At 48.1% G+C, this 23,279-nt stretch overlaps 1 protein-coding gene across 1 annotated transcript in view; it reads left to right on the forward strand.

Annotated features, from left to right (window-relative positions):
* Positions 1-785: 785 nt before the first annotated feature.
* Positions 786-23,279, forward strand: part of LOC147659274 (membrane-spanning 4-domains subfamily A member 4A-like) — a 130,523-nt gene continuing 108,029 nt past the window's right edge. The window contains exons 1-3 of the mRNA XM_086951842.1: positions 786-932; positions 14,953-15,072; positions 16,511-16,567. Of these exons, the coding sequence (XP_086807968.1) occupies positions 786-932; positions 14,953-15,072; positions 16,511-16,567 (324 nt within the window). The remainder of the gene's footprint in view (positions 933-14,952; positions 15,073-16,510; positions 16,568-23,279) is intronic.

Here is a 23,279-nt window from a genome sequence, read left to right on the forward strand (position 1 = left end):
TGAAGTTTTGTTACACCACTGGGCTGTTGGCCACAGGAGACGTGAGTAGGAACGCTGAGGTCTCTTAAACAATGAGAAATGACAATGCCTCTGAGTGAGATCCTAATGTGCTCTTTATTTACCAGTATGAGTCAATGATTAGTTTCAAAACTTCAGTGAGTAATAGATGCAAGAAAGAATCAAAGAAACACTTAAAGATGTTAGTTATGGTTTTATTGTGCCCCAGAGCCCCACGGTTTCTAGAAGGCAATCCAGGTAATATCTGTGTGTGGCATACAGGTTAAACAATCTGCTGGTTAGAAGGTGGTGGTATGGTTCAGCACCCTAGTAGCATCTGAATTGACAAACTGGAGACAGTACAGTGCCTGATAACCAATGGCCCACTCACAATCACATGATCCATGAGTCTGAAGACTACCATCCTTCAGTGCGGACACCAGAATCCATGGGTTCTCTCCAGTCCTTCTCTAAGACAGCTTCTTTCTTGACACAGCTGATAGTTCAATAACTGGGGACTCCAGGGGCCCTGTACAGTGCTTTGAAGGGGTGTAATAGTACTTTAAACTTTGCAGGACCTACTTACTGGGCTTCTAGCCAACACACAAAAAAAGAAAACAAAATGCAATATAGGGTAATCTTGTTGCCAAATTGTCTGTAGTATGATCCTAAAAGGGTAAAGGAAATATATGAACCTCTTGTGATTGGGGAAATGGCATGTTTATGTGTATTTTGCATATTAACATTTCACCATATCTTAACCTTTTGTTGACAGCTACTTATTCGTGATGGCGGCGCCACCTGGGAATGGCATGTATGTGGTGACCCAATATATCCCCAATGCTAACTTCAACCCTGCTCAGCAGGGGGTGAGTCCTACTCAGGGGCCTTACTTTCTAAAGAAGTTCATTGAAGGAGAGCCAAAGACACTTGGAGTAAGTACTGGGGATCTTGAAATATTATTGTCTTCATCTACCATGTCCAGTTCTAAAATTATTTAATGACACATATATGAAAATTGCTCTGTATGATTTTAGCCCAGACCGACATCTAGCATTTCACACAAAATATCATTCAAATCCGTAACTCATCAGGGAGGGGATAGAGAAGGATAGAAGGACATTTTATTAATAGAAACCAGGGACAAATGTTGATGTGATTTACACGGTAAGACCCTCATTACAAATCCCCCAATTTAGGTACGGGGATACTGCATGGCTAGAACCTCAGATTCTTGGTCCTATCCTTGCACCCACATCGAAGATTTACACGTTTTTTATCTCAGAATTTGTAAAACATCTGGACCTGGAAATGTCAGGCCCAATCCTGTATGTTCTCCTCCCTTTCTGGAGAAATGTTTAGCCATAACTCAGGGAAGGATGTTGGTGGAACAAGGTGGTGAATGTAAAGCCTATAGGTTGCTGTACAATGGAGCAAAGGAGGTTTGAATGTAAGTTAAGTAAAAAGATGAAACTGAGGGGCATATTTGCAAGCTCCTAACGCCACCACTATCCCACTTTTTCAGACGTTGTGGTGGCGATATGGGGCTCGTCTTATTTACGAGGCAGCAATAAGCCAGTTAAAGTGGCTATATGCTGCCTTGTAAACAAGGCACCCATTCACGCTACACTTAGCATGAAAGGGAGGGCAATGGGTGTTGCGGTAGGTGTTGATTTTGACGCTGCCCACTATTTACAAGGGTGGCTTTAATAGGAGGCAGCGGCAACATTAAGACCAGGGAAAACCTGGTCTTAAACAGGCAAAACGAGAAGGAATGTTTTATTTCTCCTAGTTTTTGCTGTTTCCATGTGTGTTTTGTGGTGCAGCACACATGGAAAAGGCAAAACGCCATTGATTGTTTATGTGAGGACGGTGTCCCTTCCTGCACATAAACAATCATTGAAAACAAATGACGTTTTGCAGCTTATATGTGTGCTGCATTAAGCGGCACACATAGAAGTTACAAAGCGCCGTTACTGTTCGTTTATGTGAGGGAACACCTTCCTGCACATAAACAGTCATTGCCCTGCAACGCAGACACCCTTGCACTATGGTGCAAGGGTGGCTGCGTTGGCGCTAGGCAACTAAATTAGTGCCACCGCAGGGGTAAACTCAAGGCTGCACCTTAGTCCTATGAATGCTGTGCAGCCATGTGTTTCAGATGTGCTGGAGCGCGGCGTTAAGCCAAGGAGGCTAAAGCCATGCTCCGCCACTTCTCTCATAAATATGCTCCTTGGTGTATTGCATCGAGGTTAAACTGCTAGCTTAAAGGACCAAGAATAGATGCTGATAGAAGGTGAGCATTGAAAGAATGAGGGTAGGAAGGCCCTTTCAGAAGAAAACATCAGTAGAAAGAAGTCAGTAGATGAGTGAAGTGATGTCTCTATAGTCTAGATGGTCTTGTTATTCTTACATGGAAACTTTCCTTAAAGGAAATGATATAGTTGACAAATTATCTAGTGGCGGCGTCTAGAATTAGATCACGTAAAGCATCACTGAGTGTATTGTAAGAAGTTTTTATTAATTGCACACTCCACGTAGCTTAACTTTAGACCCAATGTATTGATTATAACCCAATGTACTGATTATAATGTTAGTGTAATATATGTTTTATATGTACATAAATGTTTTTATATCTTTTTATGATTTTAATGAAATCGAATAAAGTATTTTGACTGACTGACTCATATAGTTGATGTGTAGAAATAAAAAGGCCAAAGTCACTCAAAAAGTGGAGCAACAAGGGTTGGCGCATACCAAGGTAACCATTGTAGAGGTTCCAAACAGTTGTACTAAGCTAGTATGTGGTGTCCTAAGGAAGTGAACGCAAGGGTTATTTTCTACAATTAGTCACCCATCCTTATCTTTAGTAGACAATCCAACACTTATTAGCAGTTCAAGCCTACTGAAATTTCTGGCACTAAAAAGTTAATCTGATAGTCACGTTTCTCAGCCAGTCTAACCATCTCTATAGACAACTGATTAAGATCCTATTTACGACTGGTGTATTATGTTCTGAGGTATGCGTCCAGGGCCGGACTGGGACCCAAAACCGGCCCTGGCAAAGTGCTCGGCCGGCCCCCCATCCCCACTCTGCGGGTTTGGAGGTACCGCTGAGCGCTTTGCTAGGGCCGGTTTTCGGCCGATTTTGTTGCAGGGCCGATTTTGGAGCTATGCTGCAAAAAGGGCCCTGTAACAAAATCGGCCCCCAGGGGCTCAAAACCGGCCCCCACCCTTGCGGCGCACCGGGGGATTGCCCGGTGCCCGCAACGGCCAGTCCGGGCTTGTATGCGTCACTCCTGTTACTGCACATACTGAAATTATGAGTGTTGTCATTTAAACTACATTCCTCAATAAATATCAGTAGGCCAAATCTGCCAATATTAAATGGGGTAAAATGCCAAGTAGATCCCAAGACATTTGGATTTTGGGGCAGCAAGCGCTAAAACTCTCATGATTGTTAATGTATTTTATGAATGCGACATTGATGAAAGCAGATTGTTAGAAATGAGATCTCTGGGTGGCTAAGGCTTGCGCCAAAGCCAGACAGAGACCACCACTCTAGTTAGGGCAAGGGAGTTACACGCCAAAAATAACCCCTGCTCACTCCCTTGGTAGCTTGGCACGAGCAGTCAGGCTTATCCCGGAGGCAATGTGTAAAGCGTTTGCGCAACACATACACACAGCAGCAGCACACTAGGCGCACCACAAAAGGAACTCCACACAAGATTATATATAAAAATAGCCTTTGTATTATATGCAACACATTAGAATAGTAATCACACAATGTACACTGGGCCAACTGGCACTAGGCAGTATTTACTTTGGATTATTTGCACTTGACAGGGCCACATGGACCACTGTCAGAATCATCACTTAGTAATAATAGTACAAGTTAGATTTATCATAAACGTAGAACACAATCAGTAATTGTAGCACAAATAGTAAATGTATAGCCCAACCAGTAACTACTGGTGGAATACTGAACTGAGACCTAGAACCTGCAACGTAAATCACACTATGCAATAATCATCACATTAGGCGTAAAACACATGATGCGCCAACCTCATAAACAATAAATCACATTAGGCATAGGTATCACCAGTATAGGCACAGGGAGCCCCAAGCGGGGGCACCACACCTGGAACTGGCCCCAGGTCAACTGGCCTCTTTCAGGGGCTTCAACGGGGCTTCAACGCCCTATGTCCAACAATGTCAGGGCCTAAGCTGCCAAGGCAGCCAAAGCAAAAGTACGCAAAGTGCTGGCCTAAACGTGGCAGCTGCCCACTAATTGATGGGCATCTGTGAAAAATGTGCACAGACAGCGAGGTTCCCCCTGAGCCACTCTCTGGGACTCTGATTAGCAAATGCCCAACCTTGCAGGGGCCTGCAACTGCAGTGCCCCTGTAAGAATCAGCAAACCCTGGCAGTTTTGAAGCCCCCTTTGGGACTCTGAGTAAAAGTAGGCAAAACGTGGCAGCTGCCCACTGTTAGCTGGAAAATAAGCACGGGCCCCCATTGCCCCCCAGGCAGGATCACAGGGGTTGGGCACCGGCAATGTGCCCCAACACACCCCCCAACCACCGTACACTTGAGCATCACTTACCGGGCTTTTCTGTGGCTGTGCAGGCTCTGTCTCCTCTGGGCTCCAGCCGACTTCACAACACGCGAGTCTCTTCTGGCTGCCCTCCGGTCTCCTCAGGACTCCCTCTGGTAGCTCCAAGCACGGGCATCATCAGGCCTTTTAGGAGCTCCACGCACCGGAACTCTTGGCAGACTCCTCTGGTCTGGCGAAACACGGGCCGCCGTCTCCGCGCTCTTCTCCTGGGTAGCATGCAGGCTCCCTCCAGCTCACGGGAGCCCTGCCTCGCCTCACTCTGCCACAGGCGCTGCCTCTTCTGGTCCAGTCGCGCTGCGATTGGCAGCCAGGGTCACTTTCTCTTGTGGCCCCGCCCAGAGTCAGGCAAGGCTGCCTGGCTTCCTGGTCGGGCCGGCAGCCTCTTCTCGGGCTGGGCTGCGGGGGTGACCCCTCTTAGGTGCCACAGTGCAGGGTGGGCACCTGCCTCAAAATAAAGGCAAAGATGGGGGTGGGCACCCGCTTTCTTCAGATCTGGGCAGCTTCTCCAGGAGGTGGCAATGCGGGGTGGGCTCCCGCTTGTATATGCACACCAGAGCAGGGTGGGCACCTGCAAAAGGAGCAGCAATGCGGGGAGGACACCTGCTCGGCAATAAAGCAAAAATCGGTGGCAGAAATGTGGGTAAGGCTCCTGCTCCATCAAATAACCACACAAGCGGGGTGGGTACCCACTATTTCCAGATGCATAATGCAGGGTTATCCCCAGGCAGCAGCCCAGAGCTGCAAATGAAAAATAGAAGCACTCTCTAAGCGCTAGGGCAAGGTCTCCGGCCCTCTCCCCAATATAGGGAAAGCGCGCCCAGAGATAACTTCCGACAGTCCAGGGAAAGCCCTTCAGGTGAAAGGGGGCAAAGGCTGGGCCCAGGCAGGCCAGCTCACAGAGCCCTCCAGCAGGGAGGCAGTCCCTAGTGACGGTTCCTCCTGGAGCCCAGCAGCAGGCCTGCCTCAAGTCAGGAATAGCACAACAGAGAACATTTTCCTGGGGTCACAGCCCCTATATTTATATTAGAAAGTCCCTTTGTGTCACAGCACAGGGCTTGGGAATACCAGTTAGGACTGGTTTAGAGGGGCTTTGGAGCACTTTGTTTTGCCCAGCTCCATTCTCCTTTGTCAGGTGTAGGCTCAGGGATCAGACGCACCACAGGGGGCGGAGCCGGCATTGTGGAGGGAAGGCACAGTCCCATTCAGGACCCAAGTGCAACTCCTCCCTCCCATTTGCATGCAGGTCTCTCTATTCACAACTGGGCTGACTCCCTCTGGCACCTGGAGCCACCCACACCTCTCAGCTCCTGTCAATCACAAGCCAGACATGCAATTCACATCTGGCAGGCAGACACACAGTACACAGAAATGCCACCTTCTAAATGTGGCATTTCTCCACCAGTCACCACAAATCTGCGCACACCATTGCACAGTATTTATCCTCATGAGTTCATACATGCTAAACTCGCCCCTGCACTCCTCTCATATCGGAATTACCATGGACACACATATCCCCCATGTATTCCTATATGGGAGGTGTAGGAAGGTACATCCTGACTATGGTTGCCCCCAACTTTTTGCCCTGTGTTTTAGCTGGTTTTGGACATAGTCGACCTGGGATCCTGCCAATCAGGACCCCAGGCCTACTGCTCTCTCTTTAAAATGGATTCCATGTACCCTAGGTGCATTTACCAATTGGTACTGGGCCACCTTATCAGACCCTGTAACTCAGGGCATAGGTATTATGCCACCCCTGGCTGGCCTCCTATATTTGACACAACTGGCTGCATGACAGCTGGGGCGAAGTCGTGTAATCACCCTTTGCTTGAGATATAGTAGCCCTATATCTAACCGTACAATGGACACCCGAGTTCCTATCAGTCACTCCTATGGCAGGCCTTGACAATCCTGAAGGCAGAGTGCGTGGGCTCGTGTGAACTGAGTTCTGGCCCGAGCCGAGCCCGGTTGCAGCTTGCGGAATCCAGACCCAATGGCTGTTCCATGATAACGCGTACCATATCGGTAACTTCGGTATCGCGTTATCAAGGCATGTCGAGTAAGGTGTCATACGAATCGGGATGCTGCCCTCTCACCAATTCTGGCGACGAGGTTGGCATTCCGCCCTTCTAGAGGGACACGACATGTACGTAACTGTGAACCCCGGTTAAAGTTAACTGAAGCCTCAGCTCCACAAAATGGATGCTGCCACCACAGACACGAGTCTGACCTCCTGCTGCTGGGAGTCCTTCCAGCGAGGAGAGCTTGGACAAAGGGTTCCTGTCGAGGGCGGTGTTCGCACCGTCCCAGACAGGGTTTGTGTATTCTGGGTAGGTAGGGCTTTTGCGAGAAGGTGACTGCGGAGTGGCACCCCGGTGCTCACTACGCATCTGCCGGTTAGAACCAGTTCCAGGGGCACCAGCCCTGGCCTGGGGAAAGTCCGGCAGGGGAGAGGGGTGTAACTACCCCCCTTCCTGGTCCCACCCTTAGGGCAGGACCTAGTCATGTACCCACCCCTTTCTTTAGAATAAAGGCCGGAGCGGGGACCCTTCCAAATTAGATCATCTTTGAATCAAGAACTACTTTCTACGAAAGGACATTCGAGACTCTTCTCAAGATTTCTCCCTTGTGACTAAGGAGTAGTCACCCTGCATCAGCGGGCACCATCTAAGAACTCTGCGGTTTGCTGCAAGTCCTTCCTCAAGGATCCGACGGCCCAGCTCGACGAGAACCGGCTTCCCTGGCACCTCTGACCTCTACCCACGTCATCAGCTCAGCTGTGATCGGTGGGTGCGACGAGACCTCGAGGGACCGGCCATCATCAGAACCTGCACGCTCTTAACCAGCACGACCATCGAAGCAATTCTCTGGTGAGTGCTCTGGGGTCCGAGAAGCCCCGACCCTGAGCCGCTCCAGCACCGAAGTGCAGTCTCCCAGCATCTCCACGATCTGCGTGGGGCCCTTCTGCTCGCTGCTCAGCACGTTGTCTGGTCACTAGCCGCTGGCTTGTGCCCTTCTGTGACGACATCCGGAAATCAACACTGCTGGTCTGGTTGCTCCAGACTGGCCCTTGCTTCTATCTTTGCGAGAAGCACCCCGGACCCTCCTGGTCCACTCAAGACGCCATCTTAAGGCCCACCACGTGGCCCTGAGATCTGCCAAGGCTTGTTGCCCCATCCTGGGCCCAGCGACGCCGACAGCATCATCCTTCGTGGGACAGCTCGCACCTCCACCGTGGTCGCCGACAACGCCTCCTGGTCCGTGAGACTGCAGAGCCTAGCGTCGCCCACTCACCTGGTCGAGGTGACGGCCAACCGGTGCCTTCCTGGTACCCTCTGACTACTGGCTAGTAGTACGAACTTGGTCCCCTCTGCTTTCAGGTATCATCAATCTCTGATCCAGGCTTGGATCTCTACGAACTATTCATCACTGGTCGCCGGCCAGCAACTCCTTTTCTTCCGGCTCCTGGCTCGTCAGCGAAGACCCCGACGCCTGTAAGACTTGTGCAGCCGCAGCCCTCGTGGCTAGGTAACTTCGGCATTTCGGTGCCTGCATAGCCTCCTTACTCTAGGGTCCCGAGTCCCTCGCTTCCGACTTGCCTTATCGGGTCCGCCCGAGACCTCTAAACTTTCCGTGTCCTCGGACACTTGTTTTAAATTGTGCACTTGAAGTATTTTCCTAAGAGATTTGGTTTGTGCTTAGTACCCTGTCCTCATAAAAAGTACAGGGCTGTTGTGAATCTTAATAAATATCCTGTTTATTTTCATAACACTTGTGTGGTGTCCTTTCACTTGGTGTTCAAGGGGTACATGTGTGGTAAACAGCTGGCTTAACACGCCCTCTCGAGTCTTTAGCCTTAGACTGCTCGTATCCACGCTACTAGGATAGCTGGTCTTTAGGTTGACTTACAACCAATCATCATAAGGGTCGTTTGGAACGATACATAGCAGTCGCTAGAATAGCGAACGCTGCATATCGGGCCAACTTCTCACATTGGTGAGCAGCGGTTGGGATTTGAGCTTGCTGTTGTTTTACCACACGTATCCTAAGAATATCTTGTTGAAAGATCACATAAGTACTGTTAGTACATATAACTAAGCTTAGAATACTCTGAGTTCTACTGAACCAGCTGTTGCAGCTCCTCAAGGCCTAGCACACCTTGGCTGCAACTCTTAGCAAGGGATCAGTAGGTAAACACATAGTGTAGGTAGGTGCATCACTTACACCACACTAGAAACAGTATGTCGGACAAAGGAGGAAACTCTGAGTCTCCCCTTGTGTCAGTTGACCCTCCACAGGTCATCCCTTCAAGATATACTGTGCTGAGCTTCAAGGAGTTAAGACAAGTGTGTCACTCCAGGAAGATCAAGCAGGGGTCTAACCCCACAACGTCCTTTCTGATTGGTCTCTTGGAGACTTATGATGCCAGAAAAGCTGAGACCCTTCCCAGCTCTTCTAATCCAGAAGGAGACATGCCTCCCCTTGAGGGAACCAGAGACGATACTGACCTCATCCACCTCTCAACTGAGACTGAAGATGTAGAGGATGATGAGAATGAGGATCCCTCTGGGGATGAGGCAGATAAGGGACAGGTAGAAGTCGGTAGACTAAGCAGGTCCAACTTAAGCAAACATGATAGTGGTACTGGGGGACCCCCAGGGCTACTGTCCGGTCAGCTTAACATTGGGAATGGACGAGCCAGATCTCTGTCAAGAGGCTCTGGCAGATCCTTTCGAACCAATGGCTCTCTCAACTCTCCTCACAGAGGGATGTCTTCCCCTAAGAGGAGAGTGTATGAAGCTGAAGAAAGGGCAATCAAACTGAGGATTGAAAGGGAAGAACTTGCCCTGGCCAAAGAGAGACTTGCCCTTGCTAGAGAGCAAGAATTATGTGGGCTACAGCCCACTGGTGGCAGCAATATACCTAGCAATAGGGAAAGGAGTTTTGATAAAAAGCACCTGAATAAGATAGTGCCCCCCTTTAAAGGAGGGGATGACATCCACAAATGGATTACTGCTTTGGAGAGAGCCTGCACTGTGCAGGGTGTTCCCCAAAGTCAGTGGGCAGCTATCTTGTGGCTCTCCTTTGATGGTAAAGGTAGAGATAAGCTCCTCACCACAAGGGTGGAGGATGCTAACAATTACCAAATCTTGAAGAATACACTGGTTGATGGGTTTGGTTTAACCACTGAACAATACAGGATGCTGTTCAGAGACACCCAGAAAACTCAGTCTCAAGATTGGACTGACTTTGTTGATTGTGCCACTAAGGCTTTTGAAGGCTGGCTACTGGGTAGTAAGGTTACTGATTTTAAAGGATTGTATAATCTAATTATGAGGGAGCAAATCTTAAATAATTGTCAGAACCAGTTATTACATCAGCACCTGGTAGACTCTGATCTGACCTCTCCACAGGAACTGGGTAAGAGGGCAGACAAATGGGTCAGAACCAGGGTTAGGCCTAAAAACCAGGGTGGTGACCAGAAAAAGGAATCAACCAAGCCTCAAGAGAAGGGTGGGGATAAATCCACAGAGAAGACTTCCCAAGGGCCCCAAAACTCCAACAAGGGTGGTGGGTCCCAGAACACCCCTTCAGAACAAAAGAAACCTTATTGCCATACCTGTAAACAGGTGGGCCATTACAAAAGTGATGTCAAGTGCCCTAAAAATAGCAATAAGGAAAACATACCCCCAAGTAACACTCCCAGACCTCCTGTTACCACTAGTGGTAATCCCCCAGGTGGTGGGAGTGCCCCCAAGAATGTGGTGGGCATTACTTTGGGCCAGCAGGAGGACTATGGCCTAGCCAGGTTCCCTGACCACACTCTTGTCTGTGAGACTGGCATGGGGTTTGCCAACTTCACTACTGGACCCCACATTTTGGGAAAGTATAGACAAGAAGTTTTAGTGAATGGTCAGAAAGTTGAGGCATTCAGAGACACAGGGGCCAGCCTCACCATGGTGAGTGACCATCTGGTCCCCTCTGCTCAACTGACCCCTGGTTTTACTTATCAGGTGACAGACATTCATGGAATGAAGAGAAGGCATCCCATGGCAGTAGTCAAGCTCAGCTGGGGTAATGTCACAGGGCCCATGAGAGTGGCAGTGACAGATAACCTACCTGTAGATTGCTTACTGGGGAATGACCTGGAACTCTCAGCATGGGCTGAGGTGGAACAAGAAACTCATTCCAGAATGATAGGCCTATCCAGACAGGTTAGTGGGGCAGTAATAGCTACAGCCCCAGTCCAAGCACCATTCCTCCCTGAAAAGGTTGGAAGGGCAGTGGTAGCCACTGCCCAGGCTCAGACAGACTTTCCAGAACAGGATAGGAGGGCTGTGACAGTCACAGCCCAAACGCAAACTGAGTGCCCTCCTGAAAAGGTTGGCAAGGTTGAAATGGTCTCAGCCTCTACTCAGACAGATAGTGAGGTTGTGAAGCCTGAAACAATGGATCACTCCACTCAAACAGAGAGCATTGAGGAGGAAGAAAAGTCTTCCCCCTCCCAGACACTAGGTGAGAGCCAGCCTCCTCAGGGAACTGACTCTACCCCTGTTGAAGGAACTGCCCCAGAGGTAGTCAGGCCTAGCCTGGCAGAGCCCCTGATGGTAGTGGACCCTTCCCAGGTGGGACCCAGTCTGGAGCAGGTAACCTGCACCTCTCTACCCTGCCTCAGTCAGCCCAGGGCTGAAGAGGACAGGGAGGCCAGTGGTGGACCCCAAAGGGCCCCCTGTCCAAAAGAACCCCTTAATCAGAGGATTAGGACCACTGAAGCTGGTAACCCTAGCCAAGTGAAAATAAGTCAGACTCCTGAGGGATCCCCCTTAAAAGTAGTTAGGGACCTCCCACAGCTGGACACTGTTGGGCACAGCCAAACATGGGGCTTAAAAACCCCAGACCTGACCTGTCCCTCCAGTAAGCCAAACAGAGGGACTCAGCCTCCAGCTTTAGGTAGCCAGAGGCTGACCCTGAGAGCTCAGTGCATCTCAGCTAAAGAAAGAAAGGCACACATGATGGATGGTGATTGGAGGAAGTTGAGCCCAAAGGTAGAGGAGCCTCACTTCAGTACTCCATCCCAGCATCAGCCTTTTACTTTCCCCAGACACACCAGAGACAGAGATTCCCTATGGTGGAGACCCTCAGATACCCTTAGGGTGAGGGGTTGCCTAGTGGACCATGACACAGGGGGAAACCAAGCCAGAGCTGGTCCTTCCTTATATGGCCACTTAGGTAATAGAGGCTTACCTGGACAAGGATAGCCTTATCTCCTTTCGTTTGGGGGGGGGGTTGTGTAGGAAGGTACATCCCGACTATGGTTGCCCCCAACTTTTTGCCCTGTGTTTTAGCTGGTTTTGGACATAGTCGACCTGGGATCCTGCCAATCAGGACCCCAGGCCTACTGCTCTCTCTTTAAAATGGATTCAATGTACCCTAGGTGCATTTACCAATTGGTACTGGGCCACCTTATCAGACCCTGTAACTCAGGGCATAGGTGTACCCAGGGCCGCCAGGGGCTGCAGCATGTATTATGCCACCCCTGGCTGGCCTCCTATATTTGACACAACTGGCTGCATGACAGCTGGGGCGAAGTCGTGTAATCACCCTTTGCTTGAGATATAGTAGCCCTATATCTAACCGTACAATGGACACCCGAGTTCCTATCAGTCACTCCTATGGCAGGCCTTGACAATCCTGAAGGCAGAGTGCGTGGGCTCGTGTGAACTGAGTTCTGGCCCGAGCCGAGCCCGGTTGCAGCTTGCGGAATCCAGACCCAATGGCTGTTCCATGATAACGCGTACCATATCGGTAACTTCGGTATCGCGTTATCAAGGCATGTCGAGTAAGGTGTCATACGAATCGGGATGCTGCCCTCTCACCAATTCTGGCGACGAGGTTGGCATTCCGCCCTTCTAGAGGGACACGACATGTACGTAACTGTGAACCCCGGTTAAAGTTAACTGAAGCCTCAGCTCCACAAAATGGATGCTGCCACCACAGACACGAGTCTGACCTCCTGCTGCTGGGAGTCCTTTCAGCGAGGAGAGCTTGGACAAAGGGTTCCTGTCGAGGGCGGTGTTCGCACCGTCCCAGACAGGGTTTGTGTATTCTGGGTAGGTAGGGCTTTTGCGAGAAGGTGACTGCGGAGTGGCACCCCGGTGCTCACTACGCATCTGCCGGTTAAAACCAGTTCCAGGGGCACCAGCCCTGGCCTGGGGAAAGTCCGGCAGGGGAGAGGGGTGTAACTACCCCCCTTCCTGGTCCCACCCTTAGGGCAGGACCTAGTCATGTACCCACCCCTTTCTTTAGAATAAAGGCCGGAGCGGGGACCCTTCCAAATTAGATCATCTTTGAATCAAGAACTACTTTCTACGAAAGGACATTCGAGACTCTTCTCAAGATTTCTCCCTTGTGACTAAGGAGTAGTCACCCTGCATCAGCGGGCACCATCTAAGAACTCTGCGGTTTGCTGCAAGTCCTTCCTCAAGGATCCGACGGCCCAGCTCGACGAGAACCGGCTTCCCTGGCACCTCTGACCTCTACCCACGTCATCAGCTCAGCTGTGATCGGTGGGTGCGACGAGACCTCGAGGGACCGGCCATCATCAGAACCTGCACGCTCTTAACCAGCACGACCATCGAAGCAATTCTCTGGTGAGTGCTCTGGGGTCCGAGAAGCCCCGACCCTGAGCCGCTCCAGCACCGAAGTGCAGTCTCCCAGCATCTCCACGATCTGCGTGGGGCCCTTCTGCTCGCTGCTCAGCACGTTGTCTGGTCACTAGCCGCTGGCTTGTGCCCTTCTGTGACGACATCCGGAAATCAACACTGCTGGTCTGGTTGCTCCAGACTGGCCCTTGCTTCCATCTTTGCGAGAAGCACCCCGGACCCTCCTGGTCCACTCAAGACGCCATCTTAAGGCCCACCACGTGGCCCTGAGATCTGCCAAGGCTTGTTGCCCCATCCTGGGCCCAGCGACGCAGACAGCATCATCCTTCGTGGGACAGCTCGCACCTCCACCGTGGTCGCCGACAACGCCTCCTGGTCCGTGAGACTGCAGAGCCTAGCGTCGCCCACTCACCTGGTCGAGGTGACGGCCAACCGGTGCCTTCCTGGTACCCTCTGACTACTGGCTAGTAGTACGAACTTGGTCCCCTCTGCTTTCAGGTATCATCAATCTCTGATCCAGGCTTGGATCTCTACGAACTATTCATCACTGGTCGCCGGCCAGCAACTCCTTTTCTTCCGGCTCCTGGCTCGTCAGCGAAGACCCCGACGCCTGTAAGACTTGTGCAGCCGCAGCCCTCGTGGCTAGGTAACTTCGGCATTTCGGTGCCTGCATAGCCTCCTTACTCTAGGGTCCCGAGTCCCTCGCTTCCGACTTGCCTTATCGGGTCCGCCCGAGACCTCTAAACTTTCCGTGTCCTCGGACACTTGTTTTAAATTGTGCACTTGAAGTATTTTCCTAAGAGATTTGGTTTGTGCTTAGTACCCTGTCCTCATAAAGAGTACAGGGCTGTTGTGAATCTTAATAAATATCCTGTTTATTTTCATAACACTTGTGTGGTGTCCTTTCACTTGGTGTTCAAGGGGTACATGTGTGGTAAACAGCTGGCTTAACACGCCCTCTCGAGTCTTTAGCCTTAGACTGCTCGTATCCACGCTACTAGGATAGCTGGTCTTTAGGTTGACTTACAACCAATCATCATAAGGGTCGTTTGGAACGATACATAGCAGTCGCTAGAATAGCGAACGCTGCATATCGGGCCAACTTCTCACAGGAGGGCAGGCCAATCTCACCACACACACTCAGAGCGCGCACGCCCTTTACACTGGGCCACAGTGCTAAAGTGCGCAGAGGCCAAAAACGACCAATATCAGGTCACAGAAAAGGCAAAAAGTTTAGGGGTGAACCTGCCAAAAGGGCCAAGTCCAACACAGGTAAAAGTAAAATAATAAACAGAATAGATAGAAAAGAAATAGGAAATCATTAGCCATTAAACAGTGAAAATATTTAAAAGCAGCACCAATCAAGTGATACAGGGAAGTTAATAATTTACAAATGTTTGCCAGTAAGAGAAGATGAAAGAGTGTTTGTGAAGAAGAGATATATTAAAAGCAAGGTACTTTGTGTGATAAAGCAATAAAGTATGTGATATCGCCAGCATTGACAGTCAAGATAGTTATTAATTGCAAATAGTTTTGGAGTTTAGAGTCAGTAGTGGCTGGGCTAATTAGGTCATTGAGTTGGTAGAAATGCTATAGATGCTGAATTGAATCGTTGCTTCCTTTTTTACTTTCCTTCTCGTGCTTATAACTTATACAATTCATGAATCTTCGCTGTAGGCAATTCAGATGGTGATTGGTATCCTGCAGATTTTTCTGGGAGCCTTTCTCTGCGCACTTCCCCAAACAACATATTCAATCTTCACTTTTACCGGAGTGTCATTCTGGACATCTATCTTTGTAAGTATGATTTTTTTTAAGAAAGGCACTTAACTTTGGGCAGTTTTATAACTTTATTTACAGCATTGTCTGTGGGAAATACCTTGCGTCATGGGTGAGGGAGGGAGTCACATGGATAGTGTCTACCCCAAACTGAGGATTGATAACACTGAGGATTGATAACACTGGTAACTGGTCAACTCACCTAGGGATAAATATAGGCACCTTGCGTACCAGATAAAATTTACTTAGAAAAGGATTGTGTTTTGTTTGTTTCAAAGCAGATTTCTTAGGACCAGAATGACATTCACTGTTAGACCTGGCCGGACTTTGACCCGGTCCAGCACGACCAGATAACTGTATTTGGTGCTTTGTCCTTTTAGGTACTATTTTACACTTTATTCTTTAAAAATTCATGACTCCAGTTTACTGATTGGATGTTTGAAGTTTTGGTCTTGTTTTATTTATTACATTTTGTTCTATTTTTCTAACCAGGTGCGGAATGTTTTGTGTGGTGTGTTCACTGTTTGAAATGCACAAACACTTTACCTCTAAGTTAAGCCTGTCTGGTCTGTGCAAATCTGCCAGGAAGTTGAGCTCAGGTTCACTAGTGGGTTGCTTGTGCCTCACCCTGACAAGGATTGTGGTTGCTGCTTCACCAGTGCTCGCACCCAAGTCAACCAGTAACCAAGTTTCTCACATTCACTGTACACTGGGTATGTTCTTGCGTACGGTGAGACAGGAACCTGAGAGGGGATGAACCTCATTCATGAATGTGGACATGCTAGTACATAATTCTGGGTAGTGGCCAAAATCTCATATGGAAGGACTAAGCATATGGAATTCCAGACTCTGTGTTTGAAAACACTGGAACTATGAAACTTAAGGATTTCCACTTACTTATGACTGGGCTCTCTGGGCTGCTATTTCTCCAAATGGCAACCTAACAAGCCTATGGTAACAGAGAAATAATCACATCTAAGGATTTAATTTTTAAAGGTATTTTTATTACAGTCAATGAGTTAGTTTTCTGCTAGACAAATTATGAATTTATTATACTGCTTTTTAATATATAACATAACATATAAAATAACATGTATGATTGGTGTCATGGAGCTGAAATACCACATGTTCATGTTAGTTATTATATAGAAGGGGGGTGAAGAAATAAATATTTTTCATATTTTACTTTACTATAATAATACTGTATTATTAGTGATCACAGTGAATTCAGTCAGAGCATACAAACATGTCACTTTTTTGAAGACCTGGTTCATCATTCTGAGAGGCTCTTATTTTGGGCTCTTATGCTGCAACTCCTAACCAGAGTACAAATAAGTAAAAACTAGTTGTAGAGCAGTTGGTATTGGTTCCTATTTCTTATAAATGCTTTGTTGCAATGCAATCAATGACACACAATTATTGATATTAAATGAAAATTATTGTCTCTTCTTTATAGTATATCATCTCTGGAGCATTATCTGTCGCCACAGAAAGAAATGGCACCCGGAGCCTGGTGAGTTAAATTATGTACTAGACCTTGCCCTTAGTACAAATGTGGGTGTCCTGGTTCCACGTGGACATTTTGCAGAGACGTGAAGGATTTCTCTAGTCATTTGCAAGTATCTTAGGTACGGGTGTTCAGATTCAGTTAGAGACTGGATGCAGCACTGCAGCCAACAAAGTTTATTCCCTCCTTTGCTCAGTAATGGATGAGTAATATCTGTGGCTGGAGATTGCCCGCTTCAGGCACTTTGTGTACGTGGAATACGATGCACTTTATTTTATTTTTTTATTTTGAAAGTTTTATATAGCACGAACAAGATCTTTGCAGATATCAGAGCGCTTTACAAAGCGGGGCATACTAACAGTAGAGTGAATAACAGGCATTAGGTATAGCGTAGTTGTAGGTAATAAGTGGGGTAGGGTAGGTACATGAGGGAGCATAGTAAAACAGGTACATCAATAATGCACATAGTACAAATAGGTGTGAGCATAGACAGTCAGGTAAGTCAATAATACGAATCATCGAAGGGAACGAACAGATAATACAGATCGGTGACTTTAAGAATCCACGTTAATAGATCAAGTGTATTTAGCTATGAGGATAGCTTTTACTTCTTTCTTAAAAAGTGCGTTGGAGGGGATGAGTCTGGTTTCAGGAGGGAGTGAGTTCCAGATCCTGGGTGCCATTCCTGAGAAGGAGCGTTTATAAGTTTTTTTTCCTTCCGGAATCTTCGAGGTTTTAGCAGAAGATTGTTTGTGCCTCTAGTGTTTCTAGAACCGCCAGAGATTGTCAGCTTCTGGGTGAGGTATCCGGGTGAGCTCAGGTGTACAGCCTTGTGTGTCATGCAGGCGATTTTCAGATGTATTCTGGCTTCAAAAGGCAGCCAGTTCAGAGATTTCAAGTCAGGGGAGATATGCGAGTGTTTTTTTGACCCAGTGATGAGTCTCGCTGCAGCGTTTAGAGAAGCTCTTAGGGGTGCAGTAGTAGTTAGAGGGAGCCCGCAGAGGGCGATGCTGCCATATTCTATTCGAGGGATGACTAGTGCTTGTACTGCAGTTTGGAAGTCTTTGGCTGGGAGAAAGGGTTTAAGTTTCCTCAGGGTATTGATTTGGTAGTTCGCTCCTTTAGTTGCCTTGCTGATATGTTGCTGCATGTTGAGATTGGTGTTGAGTGTTATGCCTAAAGATTTTGCTGAGTCCACGATGGTGGGTTGGACATTGAGTGCAGTTAGGTGTTTAAGCCAAATAAGGGTGGTAGAGATCTTCGGGGGAGGTGAGATCAGAAGGAACTCTGTTTTCAGAGCATTGAGTTTGAGATGATTATCTGCAAGCCAGGATTGGGTGCTTCTGATCGTTGAGTTCAGGAGTACAATGTCTTTGGGGGATTGTAATTTGAGATATAGTTGGGTGTCATCGGCGTACATGTGAAATAGTACTTTGGATGCTTGTAGCAAGGTGGTGAGAGGTTCCATAACTAGGTTGAACAAAGTTGGGGATAGGGAGGATCCTTGGGGGACGCCTAGCGATACAGGTATTGGCGAGGACATCAGGTTGTTGTTCTTGAATTTCTGCGTCCTGTTGTGTAGAAAGGAAGTGAACCACTTGAGAACAGTCCCAGATAGACCCATTCTTGTGTTTAAAAGTTCGAGTAAATTCTCATGTTTAACGGTGTCGAATGCTGAGGAGAGATCAAGAAGGATGAGGAGGAAGGTATCATTTTGATCTAGGATTTGAAGGGCGTCGTCAATTATGTGAGTCATAGCAGTTTCTGTACAGTGTCCTGCTCGGAAGCCTGATTGATGAGGGTTGAGGAGATCAAACTGATCAATGTGTTTAGTCAATTGTAGTCGTGCGCAATTTTCCAGGAGTTTGGCTAGAGTGGGAATATTGGTAATGAGACGGTAGTTGTTCAGGTCAGATGGGTCGGCTGTAGGTTTCTTTAGTAAAGGTGTGACTTGTCCAACTTTGAGGGAGTCAGGGATGGTTCCCTGTTGAAGTGAGCTGTTGATAATTTTAGTCCAGAGTGGAAGGAGCAACGGGTGAAGTCTTTGACAGCGTTAGCAGGTCCGTGAGGTGATTGGATGGTTTCAAGGTGCTGAGCAATTTGCCAATTTCTTCTACAGAATAGGTGTCAAAAGATGACCATGTAGCATTGTTTTTTGATTCAGTGGGTGCTTTGCAGTGAGGTTTGGAGTAAAGGCTTGCGTCAATGAGGAGATCACTCTTTATGTTATCAGTTTTTTGGATAAAGAAAGCAGCGAAGTCTTCACAGGAGGGTGATTCGCGCACAGTGCTGAGTGGTTGGGGTTGTTCCTTAGATTGTGTTCTGATTAGCTCAAACAATTTTCTCGGACGTTTTTTTGCTAGGTCGAGCTGGAGGCTGAAGAAGGCTGATTTTGAGAGCTTTATTTTCCTGAAGTAGGCGTCTCTTTTCCTTCAGGATTTTTAGGTGCAGTGCAGAGGGAGCTGATCTCCAGGTGCGCTCTGCCATTCGCATGGCTCGTCTATCCTCATTGAGACTCCCGTCGTACCATGGATTGGAGATTTTAGCGGAGACTCTTTTTAACAGCATGGGTGCAGCCTCATTAATTATTGAGGTCATGGCGTTTAGATAGTGGTCCGTCAAGGATTGGACGTTCGTAGCGCCGGTAGGAGGGAGTAGGAGGTCACCGCTGTTCGGTGGTACGGATTCCGGGTTGAGTTTTTTCAGGTCTCTTTTCCAGACCTTAGGCTTGGAGGATTGAACCGTGTTGAATTTGATTTTTTCATTGATGAAGAAAGTGACAATATGATGATCTGACCAGTCACAAGGTTGAATAGACTCAAGTTGGATAGCGTCCTCTTTGGAGATGATAAGGTCGAGGATAGAGCCTTTCTCGTGGGTCGGGCTGTTGCATAATTGTGTGAGGTCAAGGGCGCGGAGGAAATTTTTAAGACTATTTACCACCGCATCATTGTGATTGTTCTAGTGGAGGTTGAAGTCACCAAGGTATATTTGGGTGAGCTGTCGTCCGGAATTGGTAGAGATCATGTCCATGATTTGTTGGGCGAAGGTGAGGTTGTCCCTGGGTGGGTGTTAGATGCCGTGAAGAGAGCATATCGGTTTGCCCTCACTGATGATATTGAGGCAGATGTATTCACAGGAAGTTGGGGAGGGTAGGGCAGGTGCGGTGACTTTCAGCACAGAGAGGTTGTTCCTGTATATGCATGAGATTCCACCACCTTTCTTGCCAGACCTGTCAAGTCTGATGATGTGGTAGTTTGGGGGAACCAGAATGTCCATTATAGGTGTAGAAGATTCGGTTAGCCAGGTTTCAGTCATGATGATTAGGTCAAGGTCCAATGTTAGGATGAGATCAGCGATGGCTGAGGAGTGTCTAGAGGCCGATCTGCAGTTGAGGAGAGTGCATTTGAGACGGGGTGTGTCAGGGGATGTAGAGGTTTCTAGAGTGAGAGGGACTTTTCTAAGGTTATTAGGGACGGAGATTCTGTTTAGTGTGGGGGTTCTACGGGGATTTGAGTGTATGGTGGGAATGGAGAGGTGTGTGGCGGTTGTGTGGTATAGGGGAGCTGGGTCGTATGAACGGGGATTTGAGTGTATCGTGGGAATGGAGAGGTGAGTGGCGGTTGTGTGGTATAGGGGAGCTGGGTCGTATGAGCGGAGGAGGGTGAGTGTGTCGAGGTCCGAAAGAGGGTTGCAAGGGCGACGGGGGCGGTTGTTGCGATTGTGGACCGGGATCGCGGTCCAGTGTGGGGGGTGTAGAGTGGGAGAGTCATCCGGAAGGGTGGGGGGCAAGTTGGGAGGGGGGGTGGTGGTGAGTGAGGTGTCTGAGGTGTGTGAGGAGTAGTTCTTTGATGGTGTGAATGTCTTCTCTGATGGTGTGCATGTCTTCTTTGAGCTGGAGGAGGGTGAACATAATCTTGTCCTGCGTGGGATAAGTGTTGGAGTTGGGGATGGAAATCATCGGTGAGTGACTGACCTGAGAATTAGCGTGCGGGTGCGAGGGTGGGTTGATGTTCGTGCAGGGCTCCGTGGCGTCGGTGTACGGGTTGGTGTTAGAGAGGAGAGAGGGGTTGGGAGGGATGGGTGTGGATGAGGTAGGGAGGATGTTAGTGGTGTTGATGAGGGCATTGGTGGCAGGCGGAGGGAGCCGGGTGGAGGTTGAGTGTATGTTAGTGGTGATGGGGGAGCATGTAGGGTAGTGGGGGCGGAGAGTGGGGGGGGAAATGGGATTGGAGATGGTCCTGTTGCGGGGAGGGGGAGTTAAATTAATGGATGTGGTGTGCTCTGCGTTGTTGCGTGCTTATCTAGGTTCCTGATCGATACTGTGACCTTATGCCCCTATTCGGCTATAAAGCCCTTTATTCCCTACATTGGCATAACCGTTCAAGTGCGATTTTCTATAAAGTCATGTCTGGCCTCACACGAACAGAGCCACATTCCAGCATGACTCTCTGCTACTTCCTTTGCGACCAATTAGTGCAATGACAGAGCAGCAGTCACTATCTGATATTCCTAGATAACACTCCGAGTTCTTCAACAAGATAAAAACTTAGCAAACCTGGAAATCCCCGCTTGCTATGTTTTGATTAGTAATGGAACTCTAATGAGCAACTGATAACTGTCACTTCCTAGTGACATCTTTAATTGACGTCTTATGTCCAGCAAACTTGCGTCAAACCCGGCACCTGTCAGGTATAAATATTACCAACGTTGCCTTAAGCAATGAGCGAACCTGTTGCTGATGCCAGCTGCCTGCATGACCCCGTGTTGGTAACAACTAGCACTCTGTCGCTGCAGCCTGCTATCCTGTGGTGGTGAAGCTACTGATTACCATTATCGCCGCTACAGCGCGAACTGTGGTTCAGTACGCTTGAGGAGCCGTGCAGCCGTCCTCTGCGAAGACATCCAGCCCAGCTGCCCGCGGACGCTGTCACCCCTCCTTCCTCGACGCGCTGAGAGAAGCCGCTGCATTTCTCGTGCAGAGAAATCCAGTCCCGGCGCTTCCGGTTTACCCTCGCGGGTGACTGGGATATCGAGAGAGACCCCTGAAGGAGATACCAATCCTCCATCATTCTGTTCAGAGGTATGGTGTTGACTAAACCCTTAGAAGAGAATTCTTGAAACAAACCTTGGCAAAACCAACTTAACTTAAGCTACTTACTTACTCCCCTTCTCGCGTGTTAGGCTTAGGTCAGGCACACTGGGGTAGGCTTAGTTAGAAGCACCAGTTGAGTATGTTAGCCTAATGTATATATGACTGTATATATGTTTTATTACTTTTAAACCATTGTATGGCTAAGAAACCATATCAATGCTTTTACAGTTCTATTTCGCAATACTTATCTTACTGTACGTACTTTTTATAATAACAGTTATTGCAATTGTGGCAATACATTTCTCTTGTATGAGAAGAAAGACTGTTCAATAAATGTTAACCCTTTATTGATAAACGCCCGTCTCTCTATTCTCTACATATTGTGAAAGTAAACTGCACTAGACTGACTGAGTGAAATCTATGTCTATTGTTTCACACGACCCTAGAGATCGACTCTTGATCTGAGGAGCAAAGTTGTCATGTTGCACGGTTGTTGGAAAACTGAATCCCTTCTTGTCTGTGCCAAGGAAGCTGATCACTTCCTATGCAGAGAAGAAAGTTTCCAGTGACCTCTGAGCTAGTTGGTAACACAACCCAATTAAGTTTAGCATAGTCAGTGGAGGCCTGGAATATCCGCAGTTCCACGTCGATACTACTGTTTATGTTATTCCAATGCGCAGGTCCTAGTGGGAAACTAGGAACTACACTACATGGCGCCCTAACGTTTGGTAAGGCGATAAACTAACGTAAGACTTGTAGAGTAACTCAGTCGTGCATATTTCACACCCCTTTCTCCCGTAAATACTCCAATAGACGTCTGGAGTGGGTGAAAGGTTAAAATCCGCCCGACCTTAGTAGGAAGAGATTCCTATGTAAAGCTCTGGTTTATTCAACGTTGAAGGATACAGTGTTCCAAAATATTGTGCATCTAATCTTTGTCTCCTTGGAGACCTACTCTGCAAAAACTGCATTTTTAGAATGTCAGAAAATGAAGAAGCAGTTAGACTGGCTTCCATACTAATAGAGGAAGACACGAGTCTCCTACAGGCAGACCCGGATGCTATTATCATCCCGGTCCAGTTAAGAAGATCTATAACTTTAAAACTTATAGAGCACGGACTGACACCTCAGGGTGGTACAGTAATTTTCGTGATAGAGGCTCACGAGTATCGGCAGACAGAGGTATTCTATTCATGGATAAACTTTCCAGCGGTAAACGCTATAACACAAGAGTTTCACTATTACAAAATAGAGGAACCTCCGGATGAGTACGCCCCTTTCGAGGAGGTTGAAATTCCACTTAAATTTCAAGAGCACCTGCTCTGGTTTAATGGCGCCCTAAAACATAATGATCACATAACCAGGCTCGGTCCACTAGGTAGACCAGGAGCCACGTGGCCGGTTCTAGCCAGCTACACACCACATCCTGACATTGCAAGAATGTCTAGAGAAGAGCTGTTAGCACAGCTAAACACATTAATAAAAATACATAGGCAATTAGTCCAATATGTAATACGGACTGCAACAGTCCAGCCAGCTGTTAATTCACACCAGCTGACCCCTCATCAGGGGAACACAAATAAAATTACACCACAGAACATACAGTCATGTCTTGGTAAAACA

This window comes from Lissotriton vulgaris, unplaced genomic scaffold (assembly GCF_964263255.1).
Source record: "Lissotriton vulgaris unplaced genomic scaffold, aLisVul1.2 SCAFFOLD_435, whole genome shotgun sequence".
Lineage (NCBI taxonomy): Eukaryota > Metazoa > Chordata > Amphibia > Caudata > Salamandridae > Lissotriton > Lissotriton vulgaris.